Raw genomic sequence first — 26305 nt, forward strand, 5'->3', positions numbered from 1 at the left:
AATGTCAAAAGATCGAATAAGATGATTGTTTACCATGTCTGTGCAGTGTTACAAACAACTAAATTTGAAACCGGGATCGATTTTTTTCCGATATACGTCGCCGGTCAATAGAACGCGCAGTCTATTGACCGGTCAATAGATCGCCAGTCAGTAGATCGGTTTGAAAAGATAAGAAAAACTGAAAACACATACAGAGTAGATAAAAATATTTAATTTATAATAAAACAACAAAATTCATAGGATTAGGTAATAAATCACATTGTAAGCATCACTCACATGACTTTCAAATGAGGTGACCGAGCTAGATTTAGTACAAAGTCGGGTTATCTCTATTTTTATCAAAGTCATCCGGTAATATGTTACAAAAAATCAATTCAGTTTTAAAAATGTACATGTATCTATAGGTGCACGTATATTTTCCTTTGATCTCTTCATAGTAGGCATTAAAGTGCATAGACATAAATGTGAAGTTAATATTTTCTCAATTTTTCTGTATAATATCACGAATTATATATTTTAATATTATACTTTCATGTAAATTACTTGAATCTGATTCGTCGAGAAACATTTGATAAAAAACACTACTACCCGCTGAATAATGAAGCCACGCCCTCCTACGTAGCAACAGTGAACATTGTTTGACGACGGGTGGTATTCCAAAAAATAGCGACTGCGCGGAATTTATGAGCGCACGGTTCACTGTAATATGTATTTGTATAAAACATTCAGTATAATAAAATAAATATTGCATGTATTTGAGTGTAATATTGAAAATTTTCACCCCTGCGCCTCGGTTGACAATGGCTTTCTTTGGGTGAAAATTTTCAATGTTACACTCAACTACATGCAATATTTATATAATAACATTTCATACGAAAAAATATAAATAATTTTCATTTATTGAAGCTTCAAATTTTTGGAGGGGTTTGATAGACAAATCCTTGCACTTTCGAGAATTTGCTTTCGAAACTTTCTACTCTGAATATAATCATTTCTCTGAATTAAAGTTTGGATTAAAGATATTTTTAATTCATACACAAGATTGTCATTTTTTCCACATATTATCAATTTATATACATAACTTGAATTATTATCGCCTTTATTATGTGTCCACCGGGTTTGAACGATGTCGTTGCTGTTGTTACATATTTGAGATATCTGATTTCGTGACTGCGACGGGTGCCCCTACCATTGACACTTTTATAGACCATTGAGGATGAGAAATTAGATAATTGAATTTTTTTTTTTCCTTTTACGAATTCTTTGTTTTTCTCAAGCGCACATGCGAAATTTAACCGAAAGTCGTTTATTAGGAAGAATTTAAAAAAATATATACACTATGCCTCAATAATTTCTCAACAGCCCTCGTAAAATTGTTCATTTGTGTAAATCGCACTTCAACAGAGTAACATACCTAGCAGACCAGACGGCATAGCGTCGTCATTTCATTGCGGTCATGATTTCTTTCAGTCTTTTCTATTGGTCACTAAGCTTTCAAATTAAACATGGTCCATTTTAAATATGTAATTTTTTGTATTTAAGTACGAAGTAGTTGTTGCTGATTGTTTGTTGTTGTTGTTATATCACTTTTCCCTTTGTTTTTATGACTTTTTTATTCGTCCTGATGACGTACCAATAATTGTTTTATTACGTTTACATTACAGAGTGTATTATGACTGCTGCTTTAATTCTTAAGTTGTTATATCATTATATATAGTATAGAAAATGTAATTTTCTACAAATTAATGTTTCTGTGAATTATAACAGAGATGGATCCTGAAATCTACTGCTACAATTTGCCCCAAAAGCATGAACTTCTTCTACAGTCCATAGGAGACGTTTTTCCAGACACTTTTGAGGAGCTATTAGCAGAAGTACTTTTTAAGGTCCTTCAAATCGATACTTTCAAAAACTATATAAGTTCCCTACGACATAAGGTCACACTTGTTGATTCTGACGAACCGCGGGCAAATATTGGTGCCGTCTGTGTCTGCAGAGTGACAGTGAAACCAACAAATGAAAATCCAGAAGTGAAAGAGGTAAAACAACATCTGTAATCTAGGCATAATGATTTATTTTCCAGGTTACATCAAGAGTGTACGCAGAATAACTCCGGTGTGTATTCAATATACCTTGAAGCCCATAGCTTTCAACTTATTGAATGTTACCCGGGATGAATCGGGTGCACTATGTTTCGGGTCCTGAAAAATATAACTGTATGCAACGGGTAACGCGGCGGGGTCGATAAATAGTATGGGGGAGTCGTTTTAAGCCTATGGGGGAGTAGATTTTCACCGCTTTGGAGTCAGAAACGATCTAGGCCACGTCTTTTTTCGGTATTTGTAAGATGTGTTTTCAATAAAATATACCCCACGGAAGATAGCAACTGTTAAGCTTTGTGTTGGTCCTCTGTCCAAGTTTCATGTACGTCTAGTATTCTCAAACACTTCGAAACTATTCGACAGATTTCATGTTTACGGTGATTGAGTGGTCAAAATATGCATGGTTTACACTGTCTACGACTTGCACGTGCTTGTTACAGTTAAAACAACAGCAGCAAACGTTTATCTTTCAGATCCAATAATTTAAACTTAACTAGACTTTGTAAAATAAATAAATATATATATATATATATATATATATATATATATATATATATATATATATATATATATATATATATATATATATATATATATATATATATATATATATATATATATATATATATATATATATATGACATTTTCTCTTTAGTCAGTAATTATAACGTAAAGGGGAGTCGATTTTTTGAATCTACACTACCTGAGGATGCTTTCATTTTTTCCTGTCCCACTGGTTCTTGAGCTAATTTTAAAGATTTTTCCTATTTTTTCCTAAGTAAAATTTTGATCGACCATGGTGACCCCACCCTACCCCCTGGAGTCAGGTTTTGAACAAACTAAAAGTTACACTACCTGAGGATGATTCCATGTCAGTTTCATCTCTCCTGACCTTGTGGTTTTTGAGAAGATGATTTTTAAATGAACCATTAATTTTTCATTAATTTGATATTATCTTCTCTTGGAAGAGGGTGTGGCTCTTTACTTAAGCAAACTTGAATTCCCTACAACCAAGGATACTTTATACCAAATTTGGTTGAAATTGCTCTAGTCTTGAGAAGAAGATAAACATGTCAAAAGTTTACAACGAAGACGACGACAGACAACTAACAAATTTTGATCAGAAAAGTTTAACTAAGCTCGAGCCTTTGGCTCAGGTGAGCTGAAAATTAAATTCAAATAAAACATTTCCAGATTTGATTCGATTTTGATTATCTGTATCTGTCGAAGAGGAAGAGGATGTTCATTTTGCTGACAAAGTTTGGATTTTATTTTACTCTTAATGTTCTGTCCCTCGCAATCGCTGCGGTGAGATCGTCCGCCCCGAATCAGGCAAATATGAATAAGTAACATTATTATAACGTAGAATAAGTAATGATGTAACGTTTTAAATCATCTATCGGGCTTTCTGCAATTGGTCTTTTGACCAACCTGTATTTATATTACGATAGATATTGAAAATTGATACCGAATTTCTAAAATAATTGCAATGGTTTGTGCACACCGTTGCAGTTATGAGGCTTTATTTTTTGGAAAATAAATACTTTGTTTTTTTTACATAGTTCCAGATTAATACGAAGAATTTTTGGAATCTCGACCAACATCCAAAAGCAATAATTGTATCCAGTGACTCAGTGAATGTGATAGATTCAAAATTGTGTGTTTATAAAACATTCAAAAATTGGTTTGACTTTACAAACATCAGAATCCATCACAAATTAGATCATCCAAGCACGCTAGGGTTATTCTGTGCAAAACGATTAACTGACAATTTAACTTACCAACTAAAAAAACTGATTGAATGTATACCTAAATACTGGACCGGAAAATTTGTAAAAGAAACTGCAAACACTGCTTTCTCCTTAAAAGTCATAGAAGAAACCTGTCAAAATATACGTCTGGTTTATGAGGGAAGAAATATAGGATCTGTTAGTGATGACAGATATACATGCCGGGCGCCTTGGACAATTCGCAGAATTAAAGAATCGTTAGTTTCAAAAGCACTAGATTGTATTGCAAACCAATTTACAGAAAATGTGCTTCGTAGAATTGTGAAATGGATTGCAGAGAAACTTGAAATTACTCTTACTGATGAAATTCGGAGAGGAGAAATCTTTAAAAATGCTAAAAAATTCCTATTAAATTCATCTAGTGTGGTTGGAGGAATAGCTCTTGGTGATGCAGTAAGACAGATAGTTGCCAGAGTCTTCAACCCCACACCTGGATTAATAGGGAGTGTTGTTTTTGCTACAGCTTTCATTGTAGGAGTTGCAAAGACAGTAGTTATATCTGTTAATATAAATTCGCTAGAATGGAGGAACGCTATAGCAAAGGAAATACATGTAAATATTTCTTCAAACCAAAGGAGTATAATCAACAAAATTGCCAAAGAAATAAGAGAATTATGCATTAATGCTAAGAGAGAACTCGAGAAAATTAGTCATGATTTATCTTCTTTAAGCTGCCAAATACCAATTATTGACCAGAAAAAATGTAAGCATGAAATTATATATTGTTTATTTTAAAACATAGTTCGTATTAGGTATGACACTGCAAAGAATACATGTATATTTTCTCATGCGATGGTAATCGAATACAAAATTGCTAATCGGTTAATCGCAAGACGTTCCGACCGAATAACCGGTTGACCGTATTAAAATATGCATTTCCTTGATGTACATGTACATAACTCTTTTTTCCTAAGTAGATATATTCATGTTTACAAGAAGATTGATAAAGTCTAGATGTTATTTGTCCTCATTCTTGTTTTAAAAAACTCAAGGTTATATATTTCATTTTAGTTTTAATGTAGACTGTGAACAAATTAAAATAACCACGAATCATGTCTGAGAAATAAATAAAATTTTTCCAATGGAGATTCCACATACGTTCTTTCTGCGTTGTCACCATAATTAAAACTAAGACTGAAATACATCACTAAATTTTCAAAGTTTGTTCAGTAATTTATTCTCGACAGAATAACTGCAAAAAAATCCAAACACAATAATTCGCAGTTCTTAACAGTGATTTAATTATCATTAAAGAAATACAGGACAGTCAGGGTAACGACTTGGTTTTTAAACAGTAATAAACACTTCAATCACAAAATGACCAATTATTAATCAATGTCGATCCAGAGAACCATAATTACACCCAAGTCAGCTTGGATATATCATGAATATGAAAATATCAAATCATCAACGTGAATGCAAAGCTTTTTTAATGAATTTTCTAAAAAAAAAATTGGGTTGAACTTTATATAAATTTTATTTTTTCCGACTAACCGAATACAGATTTTCTAACCGATTGCCATCGTTTCGACCGAGTAATAGGTTAATCGGTTACAAAATGCCATCATATTTTTCTTTCTCTTCTCTCGTGGTTTAATTATTTCAAATTTATTCCCTTGTAGTGATTGAGGAATGGACGCTGAGAGACTTCAGAATAAGAGATGTAGAGAGCTGTCCATCTATTCTTCAGTTCATAGCAGGGAGAATTAATGGCAATCCAGTCATGAAAGTTTTTGTACAAGGAAATGAAAATGAAGCACAAACGTTTTGCGAACTAAATGCAGAAAACAAACCAAAAGATGCAAAGTTTGAATTTGTGAATGTTGCTCTGCTGGCTGATTCCCGAAATACCGCTCTAAACAAGGGCCGCTCATATCATATTGCAGAGGATGAGGAAAATCATATAAACAATATTATTAGAGAGGAAAGAGGAAAACTTTTTGCAAAGTATTCCAATGTTATTGCTATTGGTATGAGTTCAGTGAAATATTGTGGAGATCGTGTTGTTCACGAACCATGTATTTCTATATACTGCCTCGATGCAAATTTGATACCTTTTGGAGAGGAAGAAATTCCAAAATATCTTAGAGGTATTGCCTGCAATATTGTTGAAGATTTCATATCATTTGGAAGTTGTGAAAATTGTCAAACATTAGATCATGGATGTAGTATTGGGAAAAAAGGGGAAAAATCATCTGGAACATTGGGATTTTTTGTGCAGAGAAAAGATCACTCTGATGACCCGTGTAGCGGATTTCTTACCGCAGCTCATGTTGCTTTAAAGGATGATATCATTAAAACATTACAGGGAAAGCGCCTCTCTGAATCCAACTTTCGGAATGAAGTTTTTGACATCGTACACCCGTCCTTTGAGGATAGTGAAGCAAGCAAAGTTATTGGGAAAGTTAAAGATTCGTTTTTTGGGAATTACGAATCAATTGGTATAGATGCAGCTTTTATAAAAACGGATGATATTCAGCACGAACGTAAGTGTACAAAATGTTAATATCACTCTCATTGTATTTTAAAAAGAAATCACATAACTAGTATTATTAATTTAATAACTGTGAAATCACTAATTCTCTTGGGGTTTAATTTTCGTGGTTTGCGTGGTATGATTGAATGATTGATTGTATATTGTTTAACGTCCCTCTCGAGAATTTTTCACTCATATGGAGACGGTGAAGGGCTTCAAATTTAGACCTACAGCTCAACAAACTTTTTAAGCTCATGTGGTTTTTCCCACAAATTAAGGTAACATTTTTGTAATAAAAATTACTGTTTTTGAACCTCAGAACGATGACATAGCCCTATTGTATTACATATATAATGTCAAGTATCAAGGTCCTTTAAAAGTAGTATCTTAAGTTTCCAAAGTTGGTGTTTTAGAAGGGAATTTATCAATACATGGTACGATGTTTCCACTATCGGCCTCTACCATAGATATTTTACAAATAATATAAAACGTGCTTTCTTTGATACAAGCCCCGTCGGGATCCGGGTTAGAATAGGTCCTCATTCCCCCCTTGCTTGTCGTAAAAGGCGACTAAATGGGGTGCCCTTCGGATGAGACCGTATAAACCGATCGCAAGGCCCCGTTTCACAGCAGGTGTGGCACGATAAAGATCCCTCCCTGCTCAAAGGCCGTAAGTGCCGAGCATAGGCCTAAATTTGCAGCCCTTCACCGGCAATGGTGACGTCTCCATATCAGTGAAATATTCTAGAGAGGGACGTTAAACAGTATACAATCAATCAATCAATTCTTTGATACAATGTAGTTGAAAATTTTAAATCTTCTTCTTAAAGGTGAGTATTTTTAAAAATTCTTTGCTCATTTACAATACTCATCTGGGTTTTGTCGAAATGTAGAAAAAGGGAAAGGGATAACATTGCAAAAAGAAACCATACTACCGGGTAGGATAATGAAGTATTTTTTTTAATAGTAATTTTTTTCGATGAAAAGGAAACTTCTTCTGCATTTACGGTTTGAAACGTTAAAATTTTGTGATGAATCTTTTATGATTCTAGATTTTTAGAAGGTGACTCTGAAAATGCCACCTTATAAACATACAAAGCAGTCAAACTGATGAAAAATACTATTATCACCCTGCGCTAAAGAGTCGGAATGTACAGAAAATAAAAGTTACAGTAGTGTGCTGTGCCTGTGTCTATGTTTCTGCAAAGAGCTACCGCTTTCAAAAGAACGGGTAAAAAGACAGCTGCAATTTGCAAGAGACTACAAAAAATCAGATGAAATGAAACTCAAATAATGTAAACAAATCCTTTTAAAATGCGCCGCGAACGAGAACGCAGCGCAGTTAAGGTTACAAAAAGGAGGCGGAGCCTAATTTGTACGGGAAAACTTGACTATGACATTATACACAATATACGTCATACAGCATTTCTTTAAAATACCACAAAATGAGTTTATCTGCTAATTTAACCAGTAAAAAATCATCAAACGACATAAAAGCTTACTACAGCGTGTTGTTTCGTCGTTAGTTAAATCCCACATAACAAGTTATGAACAAGTCACTGATCGCAATACAATTTTGTCAATATGACGTCATTTCTTACAACGTGACGTAGTTTGTATGCAGTGAGGGACGATCAAGTAATATTTTCTCAACAAAATATGTATTCTCTGATAAAATGAAATATTATTTACAGATATTCTATGGGCCAATAACTTGAATTTAATGTATTCTTCACTATTTTATTAATATTTTTTCCGTACATTACGTATTTAATTGACACTGCCGTATACATGTATTTGTATGCAAGTACATCGGAGGGTAATGTGGGGGGTCTTAATAAATCGATCTAGTGCTTGGGCATACACTCTATGGATCAAAGTAAGCTTTTAGATTTCAACTAAAGAACTATTAAGGTATCTGAAAAGTGCTGCGATCCTGATGAAATCTTAAAAACAATTTAATTATATCAATATTTCATGCCGCTGACCAGCAAAAAATATAGCATTCGGTCATACAAGTATAATTTTAACAATGAAATTGCAGAATTTAGACAGGATCGCAGCACTTTTTAGAAACTACAATGCGTGTTGAAAATATTTATATACTAAACTTTGAAATTTAACTTGGTTATGCCATGCACTAGTGATATTTATATGTAACATCAATACTTCAAGTCAATATGCTAAAATCGCGTGACTGCCGCATCACGTGACTAGTCTAAATATAAAATATAATCGTCCTCGATATGTAGTTATTAATCATAATTACAATTATCCGATATAAATAATGTACTAAAAATAATCGCCATCCCGATTACGAACATATTTTTAAATACAAAATTTAGTCGATATTTCCATTGCGCACCTTAACTGTATTGCGAATCGAACCCGGGCCTCCCGATCACGAAGCGACCGCTCTACCACTACGCTACCTTGAACGGTTCTCGTGGTATGAAGAGACCCATGAATTTATGTCCTCCATGAAATTTATTTTTTCACAGATGTCGCTACTCAATGATTCTTCATCCACGAAATAAAATCCCCATGAACCCATAAATTTTCCTCAGACTACGAAAATTTGACCCCTTGAAAATATGTGATTTTACAGTACTTAAATATTCTCTTAATTCAACTCAGAAAACAGACAGGAAATTTTCTAAAGTATAATACACATGTATGTTAAATCAAAAATTGTTCTAAAAGAATAAAAAAAACAAGGTTTAACTCAATATAAATTAAAAATTTTATATTTTATAATTTGCAGAAAATATACAGGAACAAAAGTCAATGCATGATAATGCAGAGGAAATTCGGACTAAATTTTCAATGTTTCATTTTTTTCATTCTTTTTTATCATTTGCAATATAAATCACAATGTAAAGATTAAATGTATTTTTAGAAATCATTTAGCAAAGATTAGATGTGTTAAAGCTGAATAATCTTTGCAAATAACTGAATTCCGCGAAATGAAAATATGAATAAAAATCATTCCAGGCAACAAATCTCAATAATTTGATCATTGATCCCGTATAATATCAATACCATAAAAATTAGGGCAACAGGAGTAATCTAAGGTTATAAATAATAAAGAGTTCATATCAGTCAGATTTTTGTAATATTAAATTAAAAATGGGGGAAAAATATAAATATGACAGAGGAAATTCGGACTGTAATAATTATTAAGTTTATGGCGCAAACCCTAATCATTTTTTTATATGAAGCAACGCCGTACAATTACTTTAACATATCATTATTTAAAGAGTTCTGTTGCTATCAATATTTTGTGAATGGGGGAAAAAATTGGTCATAGTGTGAAATATTGAGGTATTTCACAAGAAATACGCAGGGACCACTAGCATGATAAAGGTCATTGACCTAGTTATTTGAAATTGAATTTTAACACAAGAATCATAAGTGTACAATGTGCACTAGGTGGTTTTTCGTTCTTATCAGTGGAAGTTATAGTCATCTAAGTAAAGATATACCTTAAGTTTAAAGTGATTCTTGATTTTTAATTTCAAGTTTCAGATGAGAGAAGTAAACAACCATTCTCGTTCAACAATAATTCTGAGGAAGATAAGGTAGTTGTTAAAACTGGAAGAACAACTGGCAGAACGACAGGAATATGGTTGAGACAATGTCCTCTTTCTGTAAAACGAATTCCACCGAGACATAAAGGGGTTTACTTTCCATTATACGAATGTCTTTGTATCGAAAATAAGGACTCAAAATCTTTCTTTGAACCTGGAGATTCCGGTGCAGCAGTTTACGTTATCAGTGAGGGAAACATTCATTATCCATTAGGTCTTGCTATTGGCAAAACTACGAGCATACACTTACCCTCAATTACATTAGCATGTCATATTGAAAGTATTTTAAAAGTTTTAAACCTGTCCATTTTTGAGCCGGCTCAACCTATGGAAGTATCCTAGGACAAAAATATCCTTTTAACTTCTTATTCTTAAATGCTTGTAATTTCGTAGAGTGGTATTGTTACAAAATTTATTTAAATTAAGTAAATGGTAATGTTGAAAGTTTATGGAAATGAACAAGACATTTGTGGGTTAATCGACAACACGTCAGACCGATAATCTCGGTGTCATGAGTTCGATCCCTGGCGTGAGTGATGTCAGAAAGAAGCCATGCACTATCACGGCATAGTATGCTTAACACTTTATTAATCATTAGAACGCTATGCGATAATACATGTAGTTATATATTGACTTCAAAAAGACAAACAGGAAACATTGTAATATCGTGTAGCCTGAGTTTTAAGGAAAACCAATGGCAAAAGTAAGCTTGTCAATGCTGGTACATCTGTACTTCGTATGCGGAAGTTAGCATACAACTTTTAATGTTATAGATACTAACACAGTTCCCAAAAAATGACTAATCACATACATTGGCGTGATTTTATAAGACAGATTACATTTATCCTAAGCATACTCTCTTGTATGTCATACTCACTTGTATGTTTGTTTTCAACATTTATTATATATATTTCAACAGTCAAAAGTAGATGACATGTGCAGTTTCTATAAATTATGTCGATGGGTATTCTGTGTTATTTTAAGATATGCCCTATCACGGTCCTATTTGTTGCTCATCTATAAATCAGCCTCGTTTTCAGTTTCACCGTCTTAGTGTCAGCAGTCATTTTAAAAATTTTTACCACTATCCTTCCCACCACACGCTTTGTGAAATTACCTTGAGGATTGTCATTTGTAAATAGAAAAATTGTTTGAGTATTAAATTGTTATGCAGTAGTTTTGGTTTACTATGTTATTAATTTTGCTATGTAAAGATTTGTATTCTTTAAATAATTATCATTTCATCAGACTTACATATGTCATGTTTATCTCACGCTTCTCATGCTATAGTATGACACATGCAATTATTATAATAGTCATCCTGGTGAATGTTATATCTAATCATGCTTATTCGTGTCAACATTTATTTCACGCTAGCTAGCCATACTGACATGTCACCAATCATGCTTACGCTTGTATTTTTTCTTTTTTTGCAAATCAAGCTACGGATGGCACTTCTACAATGTTAACATGCATAACACATCGTCATGCTGACGTATACCACTATTCGTCATTGTTGGATACTCAATTATGTAATTAGTCGTGCTGATGTATGACATTCATGCTTACACGTGTAACTCTTTCATGTTAGTCATGCTCACACATGACTCTCAATCGTAATTTGGCTGTTTTGGTGTATCAATATTACAAATTGTTCAAAAATGTTCCATATTTTAACCAATAACCCCAAAGTTTTCTCTAGGGTTATAGTTTGTTTTCTTCCTGTATGTTATTGTATATGCTTTAACAGTCGTGCATTTCTCATTACATGTTTGCTTCTTGTGTGTTACCATATATACTTTGCCTATCTCCAAATTGTCTAAATCAGTTTCATTAACGGAGTTTGTAAGTCAGTTATCAGTCCCCATGATCCAATATATGTTTTGCATATAATAAACTTGGTAACCTTAACATTGTTGAGTTTTATGTTAACCTTATCATTCTTAAACAATATTTGACCTTCTTCCAATAATTCTATTTCTATGAATTGCAAAAATTTCATCACTAACTGACATTGGATTTTAATTCAACTATTTTTTAAAACACTTATTGTTAGGTCAATGCACTGCACAATAGAGCGACGTAACACGAAACTTTTTTAAAAGAAATAAACAACGATTATTCAGTGAACATGGCGTTATGAATAGCAATAGCTCTGCTGGCATATTCCACGATGCACGCTAGCGATATTCACTGAATAATCGTTGTTTATACTTATATTTGTATTCTTTTATTGTCAAGAATATCCAAGGAAATTCTGGCTTTCATAATGATGCCGCGTGCTGTCTTCAGTAATGAAAAACACACGGCTATAAAGTCAGGGAATGCAAAGATATGGAAATAAAAAATTACGCAAGATCAAAACTCTATAGAAGAATAAAACAGCACAAAAGAGAAGCAGAGCAAATTACGAAACACGAAAACATCAGAGGTGGGATCAGGTGCGATGGACGAGTGAACATCCCCTGCTAATTGGTCACAGCATGTGCTCCTTGTCATGATCAGGAAAAAAACCCAGAAAAACCCGTCGTCAATTTAGAGTATAAATAATGGACTAACAATTGGTATGAAAAATGCCAGTCAGCATTTGACTCAATTTTTAATTGTATATATATACTGACAAGATCATTGTATCGACCATAGAACTTAAGAAATGAATAACTTGAAACGAGTATGATGATATTCTTGTTTCATCAACTTTTTTGTCAATATTTACCTCGTTTTAAACTTTTGGATCAACCCTCGTATATAAAATGATAAAAATGATCTAGCTCTGGAAACTCTGATAAGAAGATTTAGAGGAGTACACATTCCCTGTTGACCGGTCACCAATGCAACAAGCTCTATGTATTGATCAGATAGACGAAATATATCAAAGTAAATTTACTTTCAACAATTGGTATGAAATAAGTCAGTTAAAATTCGGCCCAATGATATTATATATTTGCTAAAAAGGTCATTATTGTATTTTGAAATTACAAAAAGCCGACTTTCAATAAGGTTGATAAAATAATGTCCCAATATACCGTATAAGTGGACATTTAGCGATTTGTTCCTAAAAATTGGTGTTTTATTTTTAGCGAATTGTAATTTTACCGATTTTAAAAAGCTCACTTTAGAAGCTTTAACAAATAAAGCGCAATTAATTTTTAGTAATATTCAATTTCAGCGATCTTGGCAACCTCCGTGATGATGCCAAAATGAAATCCTCGCTAACAATTCTGCTTATACGGTAGAACAGATTTATAAAAACACAGTTTATATTAGCCCATCCGAAAATATTTTCACCATAGAAATGGAAATTAAAGAAGATTTTCCCAGATTTTTATTGATTTGGGGTTTAATTCGAAAATTGTCTAATTGGGACGTAATGATACCGTCGGGACTTACTAAAACATGACGTCACAATAAAAAATAAATCACTCATAGAAAAAATTCGGTACAGTATAGTTTTATATGCAAAAACTCAAATATATTATTCATTTTAAACAAATAACAATTTTGTTGTTTTGTTTCTCACATAACAACATAATTACTGAAAGTATTTTCCAATAATATTCATTACGTTAATCTCATCGGGACGAAAATATTGTTCGAAGATCCTTTCCGGACAAAATTTAATTCCTTGGAAGCTGACATAATCAATGTTGCCTTCCTCCTTTGTCAATATTTAATTTGTATTATAATTTTATGTGTAAACTTTCTTTTCTCGTGTCTCTCTTTAGGTCATTTATACAATCTGCATAATACCTAATACTTTTACCAGAGTATGGGTTTGAATTAATAATCAATTAATAAAAAAAAAACGTTTTAACGTTCAATTTAAGGTATGTGAAGAAAAACTTATCATGATATAAACCTAAAATGTGAAGAAGCAGGGAATACCCGCCGTTAACATACTCCTCTACGTATCTATGTTTAGACATAAATGTAGCACATGTATTTAAAATGTCCGTCTCGATACATAGGGAATAATTGCGAATTTCTGCAACATTCTGTGTTTATTAGTGTACAAGCTGTACATTTATTAAACGGCACAAAATCCTTTTTAAAATAATGTTTGTTTCAATATATATAATAAAGGAAATTCAATGGGTTCTACTAGAATATGGAATTATAATGATATCTGTTTATATCTTATCACCGTAGACAAAATGTAAATCGAATGAATTTACGAAAGAGATTGAAAAATATCTTCATGCATTACTATATCTTTGATTTGTATTAAAATGTAAATTAAAGTATAACTCATAACATCCAACGCAACATATGGAGCGAGCACATTTTAATCAGACTTTTTTTATAAAACCTCGATTGAAAAAAAGGTGTATTGTGATCGGGATATCCGTCTGTCTGACTGTACGTCTGTCCATTATGCTTTGGGGTACACAGTACAGTTAAGGTGTGCAACGAAAATATCGACAACATTTTGTAATGAAAAATGTATTCATAATCGGGAATGGCGATTATATTTAGTATACAATTTTTATCGGATAAGTGTACTTGTTAATAGAGACCTTTAGTTACAAGTTTCGACCGAACCTGTACGTATGACGTCATCAAAATAGGTGTTCTTTGCAGTCATGACGCATCCTTTTTACGTGTATTTACCCGTTTTGACCTTGTAGGGGGTGATCTACACGTAAGTAAATAACTTGTGTGTTTATATTAAGATATTTCAAGTAATATTTGGTCGTTTGAATCAAAACAAACATATTTTAAAAGTAGACTATGTAGTGTAATAGAACTATATTTGTTTCATTCATTGAAATGGATATAAAATTTTAGCTAGACGCTGAAAATATCGATCTTATACGTTGAATCCCTAGATCCCATTTGATTGCATTTTACATAATTATTATATGCACAATAATATGTCTTTACAACGCATGATACATGTACTTATCATTTGAATTAAGTTAAAATATAATTTATCTATAAGAGATAGCCTAAGTTGAATCTTAGGACAAAATCAAATGACCGATTGCCATGTCACCCCCTCCCCTACATCTCGGCCCACATCCCTCTTAGGGGACTTCTGGGAGGAGAGGCCAGCTAAATTTTCAAAGTTAGGTTATCTATTTTCAAGAAAATGACCCAGAATGGATTATTTATTTTTTTCCTTTCTGAAAAATTCAAACACGCCAAAGAAGGAGAAGGAAAAAAACTGTATTTCGTGAGGGTGTGTGTGTGTTGGGGGAGGGCACTAGTGAAGGACAGAATATTTATTTTTCTTGCCTGCCGAAGAAAGATTATTTATTTTCAACATCTGCGATGTTCGAGGATAGATTTTCTCTAAAATCTGCCGCCCCCCCCCCATCAACTGCATCATCTTTTGCACTGTACAAACAGGCACAAATGATCCACAGGTGCTTGTGGACAGGACCCCCCCCCCTGCCCCCCAAATATACACCTGGGTTCAATGAAACTTGTATTTGTCTAAATTTATCTACTATTACACATCAATAACGTATTCCATATTGAATTTTAAAAAAAATTAACTTTTTATAAAAAAAAAAATCATACCCGCGGTAGGCCTGTTAGAAAATAGAGCTTCTCAAGGGAAATTTAAGAGGGGAGGGGATACTGTTCATAAGAAATTGGAAACTGTATTACATTTATATGGATAGACACAAACAATAAATTTTTTGATATTTGTTGTAACATTTTTGTAGTGATCTGTGAGAGGAAACTTAAAGGCTGAAAGCATGTGAAGGAAAAAAATGTTTCGTTTTTCAATGAAGGATGACATCGAATTGCTGAAAGAAGTGTCGAGTGTTAATCCCTTTTCTGGGGACTCGGTAAATAAGTGGGCAGAAATTGCAGAAAATTTTATGATGGCTCATGAAGGAGTAGCCCTGGATGGAAGGCGCTGCCGAGAGAGGACAAGTCTCCTTCTTTCATATTTTAAAGCAGATGATAGAGATAAGCTGTACAGGTACACAAACTAAGTTAACGTTGTTAAATAAATAAATTCTTATCAAGCATCAGCTTTAAACAAGCAGTTATATAACAGTTATTATGTTTGTATTTTCATTTACTTTCAAACATTATTTGTGCCAGCCCTCCCAACCCCCTTCCAGCCTTTATTTACTTTTCTAAACCTCTACGTTACTTTTCATTCAAAGATCTGGAACTGACGAAGAGTATGGCGAGAAAGAACAGTTGTTACAGGAAGTCCTAGAATTATCTGAGCAGGTCAAATTCAAAACTGAAAAAGGCAAAGATGAAAGCCAAAAAGCGCAATTAATACGGAAAAGGGCGATCGAAAACATGAAAACAGGTATTTGTATATATGACTTGAATTTTTATACGCAGGCACTTTTATATTCATGTTTACAAATATTTTTTTTTTAAATTTCATATTGTTTTTCATTTTTCAGCTACCTCTGATGAGAACGATGACAGTCAGTGTTCAGTGAAGAGAAGAAAATCTAATACTATGATCGACTTCCTCACTCATAAGACTGAGAGCGAAAACAAATTGAATCAAGAAAAAATTGAGCTAGAAAAAAAGAAGCTGGAGTTAGATGAGAAAAAATAGCAGCTGGACCAAGAAAGATTCCGGTTAGAGAAAGAGGAAAGAACTGCAATGATTGATTTATGCAGACAGTTAATCGAGTAAAAAAACTAACTGTTTAACTGCAGCCAGTATTTATTAATAGCATTTAACTTTTTTCATTATGTTAAAAATGAGAGCTAATAAACTTTTACTTTATCTGTTGTTAATATATTGTTCTAAAGAAGGAGGGCGAATTTTGAAGTAATCCGTCGTAGGACTCCCGTACAAACAAGTGTGGCAGTTGGTTAGAAACGCTCCCACAGCGTAGTACTTTCCGAAAGGCTGGAGGTATAGTTTCAAATTTTTCTTGTAATCAAGAAATGCAAATGTCTGAATCACTTTGTTAAAGCCCCATTCCACGCATTGTCTCACTGCAGACATCTGCCGGTTAAATTCTGCTTCTTCTGGACTCCCCCGAATTCCCTTGACCGGCCCAAGTACATACTGGTTGACGGCATAAGCTGCGTCTCCGTACAAGCAGTACGGTTCACCGTTAGGGTGGTTCATGTAACGTACAAGTTCGTCTCCAAGACCACTTTCCCTGAAAACCGCTGCATCGTGCCGTTTACCTTCAAAAGGCCCAGCCAAATTTGCGATCAAACCATTTGGTGTGACTACTGACTGAATTTTAAACCATGAATCCGTTTATGCCCTGAAAAAAAGTAATAATTTTGCATACATTTCTCAATTTTCGATTTTGATTGTGAAAACTTGTTATAAACATGCTGCGTGTAGTATTTATACAATATTATATATATATATATATATATATAGAGAGAGAGAGAGAGAGAGAGAGAGAGAGAGAGAGAGAGAGAGAGAGAGAGAGAGAGAGAGAGAGAGATGGGGGGAGTACCAGAATAAGTGATTTCTTGGAAACGGGAAGGACGCGTGATTGGGCGCAGTGTACCATCAATAAATCCCCAACAGTTGGGCAGGGGACAGAGATTTCCCAAAGTTGTCGTGAATTCTGGTAAACCCCTCTGGATCCATCTCTGATTCAGAGAATTTAAGCTGTTTCCATGCGTGGCATAGATGAAATAATAGCGTCTGAATAATTTGAATTATACAGAAATGTAGATATTTTTTTAATTAAAGTGAACCAGACCGGGGATAAAGTACTAGTACATGTATTAGAATTATGAGACATAATTCATACCGAATTAAAGATGAGACTAAGTTCAGATTCACTCCTTCCATATATTGGAACTAAATCGGCTAATCTGTTTGGGTAGGCAAATCTTCTTAATGTGATACAAAATGCCTCAAGTCCAGTAGCTATGCTGTTATTTTTGCACACAATTTTGCTGGGAATCCTAAAAGTATTTATCATACGCTGAACATCACATTTGCTGAATCTACATGGAACATAAAAACTTCTTTTACAGTAACTAGAATTAGGACTTCTGTAACCTAATTTTTAAAAAATCATATGTATTGACAGCCAGATATAATTACTCATTTACAAAGGTATTAAGATCTAACCTGAATAAAGAGAAACATTGTTCATCACTTAAGGCAGAAAAATTCAATCTCGGTCCGTCTGGCATTAGCTGAGGGGATTTATTATGACCTATTTCGGACTCTAATATGAGGAACTCGTCAAAATTCAACAGCCCCTCCTCAAGCAAGAAAAGTAGATTTTCAATACTGAAAAAAGTAAGAAATTATGAAAACATGTAGATATTCAAGATCCAAAATTAGAATTCCTGTTTTACTTCAAAACTTTTTAAGTTTTGTGTATTTTTTAAATTTTAAATATACGCTAAAATTCAGAAATTTCTATTTTCCTCTTTCATAACTTTTTTCAAGACTTACAAAGTTAATTTGTTTAATGTTTACCTCAAATCTCCCATTCCTGAGGTTTTGACGTCTGCTACAAGCACTTCCGGTGTTACGCGTAACTAAAGTAATTTTTAGCTCACGACGAGGAAGTAAACGTGTACGTGTAGGTTACACGTACACGTTGCAAATCTCTTGTAACTAAAGGTCTCTAATAACTAAATATTGAGGACGATTAGATTTTATTTTTAGACTTGCTACATGATGCGGCAATAACGTGGTTTTAGCACATATACGAGGGGCATTTCAAAAGTTCTGGCAACTGTTTAATAAAAAATTAACCATTTTACGGAAAGTATTGAGTTTGATATCATTGGAAAGATAAAAAAATATACAAATATTGTGACGTCACTTTATAATTTTTATGACGTTATAAATCCGAAAATGACGTCAGAATATTGAATGTTTAGCATACTGACCATAAAAATGACGTAACAAAAGACACAATTTAATCATATTAAAATTTTCAAGACAACTTTTGCTTATTACTCGGACGCAAGTTAACGGACACAAATGCGAGTTGGTGGAATGTTTACATAGACTACAATCTATTTTATGGTATTTTATTTTGGAGATCTCCTTGTTCTGATATTGTTTTAGCGAGTGTCAAACTTTGCATGGTTTTATCGAATCTCGCTCAAACTTTTGCGTAAAAGAGACCTAAATGTGAGAAAAAGACAAAGTTGACAATCAAAGAAATATAGGCGATCGTGTTACAAAATTCGATGGCATAAATCCATCATGTGTTTTAACCAGATTTGTGTGATCGATGAAGCTCAAGAGGAGTTAAGTTTAGTGTGCCCCAAATTTTCACGTAAAATCCAAAATGGCGGCAGCGAAGTTGTAACTCCCACCGTACCTCCACATATTCGCAAATTTTAATGCATGGAAAATAAATTATAAGACTCTACATGTCTGAGTAACTTATATTCATTTTTGGATTCAAAAGTCAAAAACAGTAGTGAGTTTTGGGGCACCGAAGTTGAATCTATATGAAAAAATACGCACAAAATCAAGTCGGGGACGCAACTTTTGAGTATGCTAAACATTCTATAGTCTGACGTCATTTTCGGAATTATTACGTCATAAAAAATATAAAGTGACGTCACAATATGTGCATATTTTTCTGACCTTTACAATGATATCAAACTCAATAAATTCCGTAAAACAGTTAATCTTTTTTTAAAGAGTTGCCAGAACTTTTGAAATGCCCCTCGTTCTTGCAGTATTGAGGTTTATACATTTCACTAGTGCAAGGGCATAACCAAGTTAAAATTCAAAGTTTGGTTTAGAAATACTTTCAACACGCATTGTGAAAAGTGATGCGATCCTATTTGATGTCTGCAAATTCGTTGATAAAATTATATTTGAATGGCCGAATGCTGTATTTTTGCTAGTCAATGGCATGAAATGTTGATATAGTTAAATTATTTTCAAGATTTCATCAGGATCGCAGCACTTCTCAGATACCTAAATACTTATAGAGTTGAATTGAAAAAGCGTACTATGATCTATTGAGTGTATGCCCTTGTACTACATCGAATTATTTAGACTCTCACATTAACCTCCGATGTACATGCATACCAACATACGGCAGTATCAATAAAATACGTAATATATAGGAAATATAGTAATAAAATCGTGAAGAAGACATTGAATCCAAATTAATGGCCTATGGAATATCTGCAAATAATATTTCATTTAATTATAGAATACATTTTTCGTTGAGAAAATATGGCTTTACATACCTCTCACTGCATACAAACCTTGTCACGCTTTACGATATGAGGTCATATTGACAAGTAGATTGCGATCAGTGACTTATGCCATAAGTTATTTCCCGATTACTGTAAAAGTGGTTATTTACGCGTGGGGGAAATTTACACTACTTACGCGGTAAGCTAAAAACCACGTAAAATACCCCCGCGCGTATGGTCACAAAATTTCAATCTTCTGGAATAATTCTAGATTATTACTTATACTGTTAGACGGGTTGAACCAGTCGTCTATTTATCGTGGTATTGGACGCACGTGAATAGATAAATATATCACAAACTGTGATGAAAACGAACGTGTTTATTATGTTACTTGTGCGATGAAAAACGCATCTTCATATTAAATATTCTAAAGCAACGTCAGGCAATTAAAGCTTCATAACATCGATACTCATTTTCATTTCCTTTGTATATTCGTTTATAGCTTTCTTAATTTCAAATTATTAGTCCAAAATGTCAAATAAACTCATAGTCACTACCATCCAGCCTATTAGATTAAATGTAAAAACTCGACACGCAGATACAGGTAAGTAGATTTCACTTTGAAGTTTGAGCTTGCGTTAATACATATGTAGTTACAATAAAGCGTACACCAGTTGTTCACACTTCACCGCATTTTACTGTATACAACGACGTTATGCTTACCAATCCAACAATATAAACAGTATAATTTTTTATTGATTTGTTAAGTTTGTTTATAATTATTTTTTTTTCTTATAATTTTCAAAGGGGAACAACCCTATGTTAGTTACAATATCGATGGCCGCGTAAATTTTTCTCAGTAACTCGTGCGACCGCGTATATTATACCCACGCATAATGTTTGACAGTCACAAACGCGTACTTAACAACCAATGTAAATAACCACTTTTACAGTATAACAAGGAGCACACGGCGGGTGTAACTTGTCAGCGACGATGCTCACTCCTCCATGGCACCCGATCTTACCTCTGATGTTTTGGAGGTCCGTGTTTTCTCTGCTCATTTTTTGTATTGTTTTATGGACTTTGATATTGAATACCGTTCGTTATATCCATATACTTCGTCATACAAATTATACGTAATACAAAAATTCTTTTAAATGCAGGATATGGAGATAACGAACAGTATTCAATCTCAGGGTCCATAAAACAATACAAAATAAGAGCAGAGCAAACACGGACCTCCGAAAAATCAGGGATGGGATCAGGTGCCATGGAGGAGTAAGCATCCCCTGCCGACCGGTCACACCCGCCGTGCGCTCATTGTCATGATCATGAAATAACAGAAAAAAATCCGTTGTCAATTCAGCGTGTAAATAATGGACTAACAATTGGTATGAAAAACTTCAGTCAGCATTTGACTCAGTGATAAATTGTATTTGCTGACAAGGTCATTGTATCGAACATAGAACCTACAAAATGATGACTTTAAACGAGACTGCTGATATTCTTGTTTCACCAACGTGCTTGTCAATAATTTACTTCATTTTAGAAATTGTTCATACATAGAGCATGCTCATGCCTATTGAATCAACTGAGATATATAAACTCCGTATGCAGATGATGAAGGTATATTGCTGCATAAGTAAGGGAAGTTGATATAAAAGTTAGTCATCGCGTTTGTCATATAGCTTGGTTGTTAGATTACAATTAGTGTCTTTTTCAAGTAAAATACTACAAAATGAGGTGATTTGCTAAATAGACCTGCAATATAACTGCAATAGAAAACTATTAAATTACATCAAACTATTTCTCTTCGAATATCACAAGGGTTTCATCATCTTTATTTGTTCATAATCCTTGGTAATAGAAAATGATTTTATATGTTGTATGCAAACGTGTGAAGAAGCTATAATCTTAATTTAAGGATATTTTGTAAATTACACCTATAAGAAATACGTGGAAATGTACATTTAAAGTATCATAATGTGTATAATTATACAACATAATAAATCTTCCACATATTGTGTTTTTTTTAATGAAATTTACAAATAATAATTTATAAATGAATTGTTATAAAATTTATTTTAGGAAAAAAAATTTAAGTGAAACAATGCAAATAATTATTTACTTTTAAAACATTTCCCATAATATATTCTCATTTAATGAGTAATTTGATGTTTAAAATTATATTTTTATATTAAATAAAAGATATCTTATCTTTCTGTATACCTCGCTAGTTTGAATTGGACCTCGTATGAACTATAAATGCAATAATAATTCATCAAATGGGCACGACCTTATTTATACTATAGTGATGTGGCTATCACAAGAAGTAGTAATTGTGTCTTTTGAAAATGATATTTTAGCTCCGAAACTTCGATTAAATATATGGTTAACATTAAAGAGTTCAGTTGAATAAAAAAATAATGAGTGGTTTATCAATTTTAATTGAATTGCAAAAAATTGTATGGATTTGTAAGAATTAATAATGATTGCCATAATTGAATATATTGTAATTGTAATACTAGTACACTATACTTTACCATTCCGTATTTCTTTGGAATTCTATTTTATCCGATTCTTTCACTTGGAGATAATAATACCGTTCTGTAAGACAAAGGAATAAAACTAAGATAGCAAATATCAAAATTGATTATCATTAAGTACTCAATTAAAAACAAGAGGCCAAAGGGCCACATCGCTCACCTGAGCACAATGACTAGGAAAAAGCACATATCAGATCAAAACTGAAATTTTACGGGGGGGGGTGAATTTTACCCCCCCCCCCCCTGGATGTTATGATTTGAACAACGTAGAATTTACACTACCTGAGGATGATTCCATATAAATAGAAAAATATCACTAATCATGGCTTTGAAGTACTTGAAAAGAAGATTTTAAAAGGTTTCCCTATATATCCCTATGTAAAACTTTGGTCGGCCATTTTGGCCCCACCCTAGCCCCGGGGGTCATGATTTGAACAAACTTGAATCTACACGACCTGAGGATGATTCCACAAGACTTTCATCCTTTCTGGCAAAGTGGTTCTTGAGAAGAAGATTTTTAAAGATATTTCCTATATATTCCTATGTAAAACTTTGGTCGGCCATTATGGCCCCACCCAAGCCCCGGGGGTCATGATTTGAAAAAACTTGAATCTATACTACCTGAGGATGATTCCACTTGAGTTTCATCTTTCCTGGCCCAGTGGTTCTCCACAAGAAGATTTTTAAAGAATTTTCCTAAATATTCCTATGTAAAACTTTGGTCGGCCATTTTGGCCACACCCTAACCCCAGGGGTCATGATTTGAACAAATTTGAATCTACACTACCTCAGGATGATTCCACATGAGTTTCATCTGTCCTGGCCCAGTGGTTCTTGAGAAGATTTTTTAAAAATGCTATAAATTTTCACTAATTCATAATTATCTCCCCTTGGAAGAGGGCGTGGCCTCTCATTTGAACAAACTTGAATTCCCTTCACCCAAGGATACCTTGTGCCAAATTTGGTTGAAATTGGCCCAGTGGTTCTTGAGAAGAAGATGAAAATGTGAAAAGTTTACGACAACGACAACAACGCCAACGACAGACGACTGACAAATTTTGATCAGAAAAGCTCACTTGAGCCTTCGGCTCAGGTGAGCTAAAACGTGATTAAAAATTAAGTGAAGTCAACATATCTGAAACATAATTAATTATATTTAAACAAATAATAATACTACACACATTTCGTGGTCGTAGCATATGGACACACTGTTATATAATTAGAATCAGGAAGGTGAACATAGTGAAGGTCACAGACAGCGAGAGAAGGGTGAGTTGTGCTTCAGTTTTTCATGTCTTTTCTTTCTTTAATACTGTCTTTCGGTTTAATGGGCCATCAACATATAAAAATCTCAGCTCAAAATCGAGCCTCAATTATTAGATTTCCAAAAACATCTCTCAGATTAGTATTGACTCGTCTGTCGACAAAAACATACACCAAAGCGTTCCTTCCGCAATTGTGGCGTTCCGTTAAGCAGGAAGGCGGATCAAGACTATATGATAAAACATTAGTCTCACGTGAGCTTTAATTTGAGAAAAAATATTAGCTTTATCTTCCTTATTATATGCGGTCCTTTTCGAATAACGCAATATTGTGTTAAATCAAGGACTGAATTTACCATTCATTCAGCTGTTTATATGTAATATTTAGATGCAAATCGAGGATAAAGACTTCCCCCTTTGTTTACTGTATCGAGTAATTAAACAGAACAGGATTCCATTACAATATTTGCAACAATAAGTTTTCATTAAACCCCCGGAGAAAATTCCTAAAGAAAAATAACTTTAAAAAAAGATCCAAACTTTGTAGCATTGACTCGCCTGTTGACAAAAACATACAAAACCATACACCACGGCTTTCCTTCCGCCATTGTGACGTTGCGTTAAAGCTGAACACGATTCGTAAAAGAAATCTGTCCGCCACTTTTGTTCCTGAGTCTCGCTACTATGCAAACCTCTATAAATAAGGCAGAACTTAGCCGCTGTTCATTGTACTCAGTCCACACCAGAGAAGACTGACGTATGCTTTACAGAACTCGGTAGGGAGAATAATAACGTAATACTTCGTCTGATGCAGGAAAATATTATACCAAATAAGTTTACAATTATAGTTTTATAATTCAGTGCAGTATACAAACAACACAGATAAACGTAACTGCAATAAACTATAAACAAAGGTAATGCAAGATTACCAGCACGAACATGGGTCGCCATTCCACGCCGATACAATGAAACAGTCAGATTTAATGACTGCGACGAGTATACCCTCGTATTGGTGTATTGTAGATAAAGCTATTAAAAATGGCGTATACCAATTTAAGAGTCGTGTTCAGCTTTAAGCAAGGTGGCGGATCAAAACTTTAAAATGAAACATAAAACATCTTTTTCTTACTTTTACTTTGTTTGTTGTAAAAAAGAAATTATTCAGAACAAAAGAAAGTGCTTGAGTAATAGGAACTTTATGTATTTATAATAAAAATGAGTAATTTTTTTTTTATCTTATCGAAAATAAATTAATAATTTTTTATCAATAGATAATTGATAATAAAAGAGCTCGACATATAGCTTAATTTCTAACATGCTGTTATAAATTTCGGGAGTGTTCCATAAATGTGATTTGGTGCAATAAGATGAATACACTAGTATCCATAGGCTGATAAAAACGCATGCTTCATTTTGAAGGATTATTTTTCAAGAATTTTTTAGAGAAATTGTGTAATATATTGTAGGGTAATATTCAGTTCGTAATCTTCCTTCCCATGAAGATAGAAAATCTGCTAAAATTTGAACTGCGCATATATATATGGAAGAGACAATACATCGCATTTTCTTTGATCCTATGATGAAATATCGATCTCGATAAGTCTTTATGTTTGTTTTTTTTTTTTTTCAATTTAGATAAATAATAAACAACGAATAAAGCACGGCCTGACTAAGAATCATCGAACGTTACATTGGATAACCAAGTCAACACCGCTTAATTGAGTAGGCCTAATGGTCGTGAGATGCTGTTTAATCTTTTATAAATGTTTTCCTGCTTAATTATGTAACATTATTAATAAGCATGCATACGGATCATGTTTCTTTTATTTCAAAAAGCTTTCAGTTGTGCATTTTACTGTGATTTATACAAGGTAAAAAGGCAGGTTTATTCTTACGAAAAGAAAATAAACGGACAATAATTTGATACATTTATCTAAGAAAAAAATTACACAATGCTCTCATCAATGGTAGGGATTTACATATTACATCTCAGGAATGGGAATATATTTAAACAGATTTCTTTTTATATTTTCTTATTATTAACATTTAGGATAATAAATAGTAAAATGTAGCTACCGGAGAAAAACACAAAAAACGGGACCGGGAAGGCTTGATATTTTTTTCTAGATTTGAAAAGAAAGCTTTGGTGGCAACGTAGCCTAGTATATGCAACAGTTGTGTCAGACTCTGTGATATCTTGTGTCTGAAGCTCAGTTTATGTTTATCGATATAAGAATGGAAATCACAATTTTTAATTGACAATACGTCGTCCATGTATCTAAAAGTCGAAGTGAAAGCCACAGCAAGTGCCTTTTTTTTTCTTTTCACGCATAAGATTGTGGACAAATTATTCTTTATATGAATAAAAATTTAGGTGTGCTTATAACAAGGTACCATTGGTATTACCCATGGGAATTCTAATAGATTTTTGGAAGACCTG

General features: G+C 33.3%; 2 protein-coding genes across 2 annotated transcripts; both read left to right on the forward strand.

Annotated features, from left to right (window-relative positions):
• The first annotated feature begins 1769 nt into the window (after nucleotides 1–1769).
• LOC134242635 (uncharacterized) lies at nucleotides 1770–10508 on the forward strand. Its single transcript, XM_062724739.1, has 4 exons — nucleotides 1770–2039; nucleotides 3671–4595; nucleotides 5515–6378; nucleotides 9891–10508. The coding sequence occupies exons 1-4, from the start codon at nucleotides 1770–1772 to the stop codon at nucleotides 10298–10300; spliced, it is 2469 nt and encodes an 822-aa protein (XP_062580723.1). The 3' UTR covers nucleotides 10301–10508.
• Nucleotides 10509–15505: 4997 nt separating this feature from the next.
• Nucleotides 15506–16702, forward strand: LOC134242626 (uncharacterized). The gene is made up of 3 exons (XM_062724731.1): nucleotides 15506–15896; nucleotides 16087–16241; nucleotides 16342–16702. Exons 1-3 carry the CDS (start codon nucleotides 15682–15684, stop codon nucleotides 16500–16502), a joined length of 531 nt encoding a protein of 176 aa, XP_062580715.1. The 5' UTR covers nucleotides 15506–15681; the 3' UTR covers nucleotides 16503–16702.
• The last annotated feature ends 9603 nt before the right edge of the window (nucleotides 16703–26305 follow it).

The sequence above is a fragment of the Saccostrea cucullata genome, unplaced genomic scaffold (assembly GCF_032062105.1).
Source record: "Saccostrea cucullata isolate Sc308-1 unplaced genomic scaffold, CSIRO_AGI_Scuc_v1 ctg861, whole genome shotgun sequence".
NCBI classification, from domain to species: domain Eukaryota; kingdom Metazoa; phylum Mollusca; class Bivalvia; order Ostreida; family Ostreidae; genus Saccostrea; species Saccostrea cuccullata.

What these genes read in the sequence shown, in the direction of transcription:
- LOC134242635 (XM_062724739.1), top strand. Translation starts at nt 1,770, where the DNA reads ATGGATCCTGAAATCTACTGCTACAATTTGCCCCAAAAGCATGAACTT. An exon ending in AAAATCCAGAAGTGAAAGAG is followed by an intron (nt 2,040 to 3,670) that starts GTAAAACAACAT and finishes ACATAGTTCCAG; the next exon opens with ATTAATACGAAGAATTTTTG. An exon ending in GGATGATATTCAGCACGAAC is followed by an intron (nt 6,379 to 9,890) that starts GTAAGTGTACAA and finishes TTTAATTTCAAG; the next exon opens with TTTCAGATGAGAGAAGTAAA.
- LOC134242626 (XM_062724731.1), top strand. Translation starts at nt 15,682, where the DNA reads ATGTTTCGTTTTTCAATGAAGGATGACATCGAATTGCTGAAAGAAGTG. An exon ending in GATAGAGATAAGCTGTACAG is followed by an intron (nt 15,897 to 16,086) that starts GTACACAAACTA and finishes TTTCATTCAAAG; the next exon opens with ATCTGGAACTGACGAAGAGT. An exon ending in GATCGAAAACATGAAAACAG is followed by an intron (nt 16,242 to 16,341) that starts GTATTTGTATAT and finishes TTCATTTTTCAG; the next exon opens with CTACCTCTGATGAGAACGAT.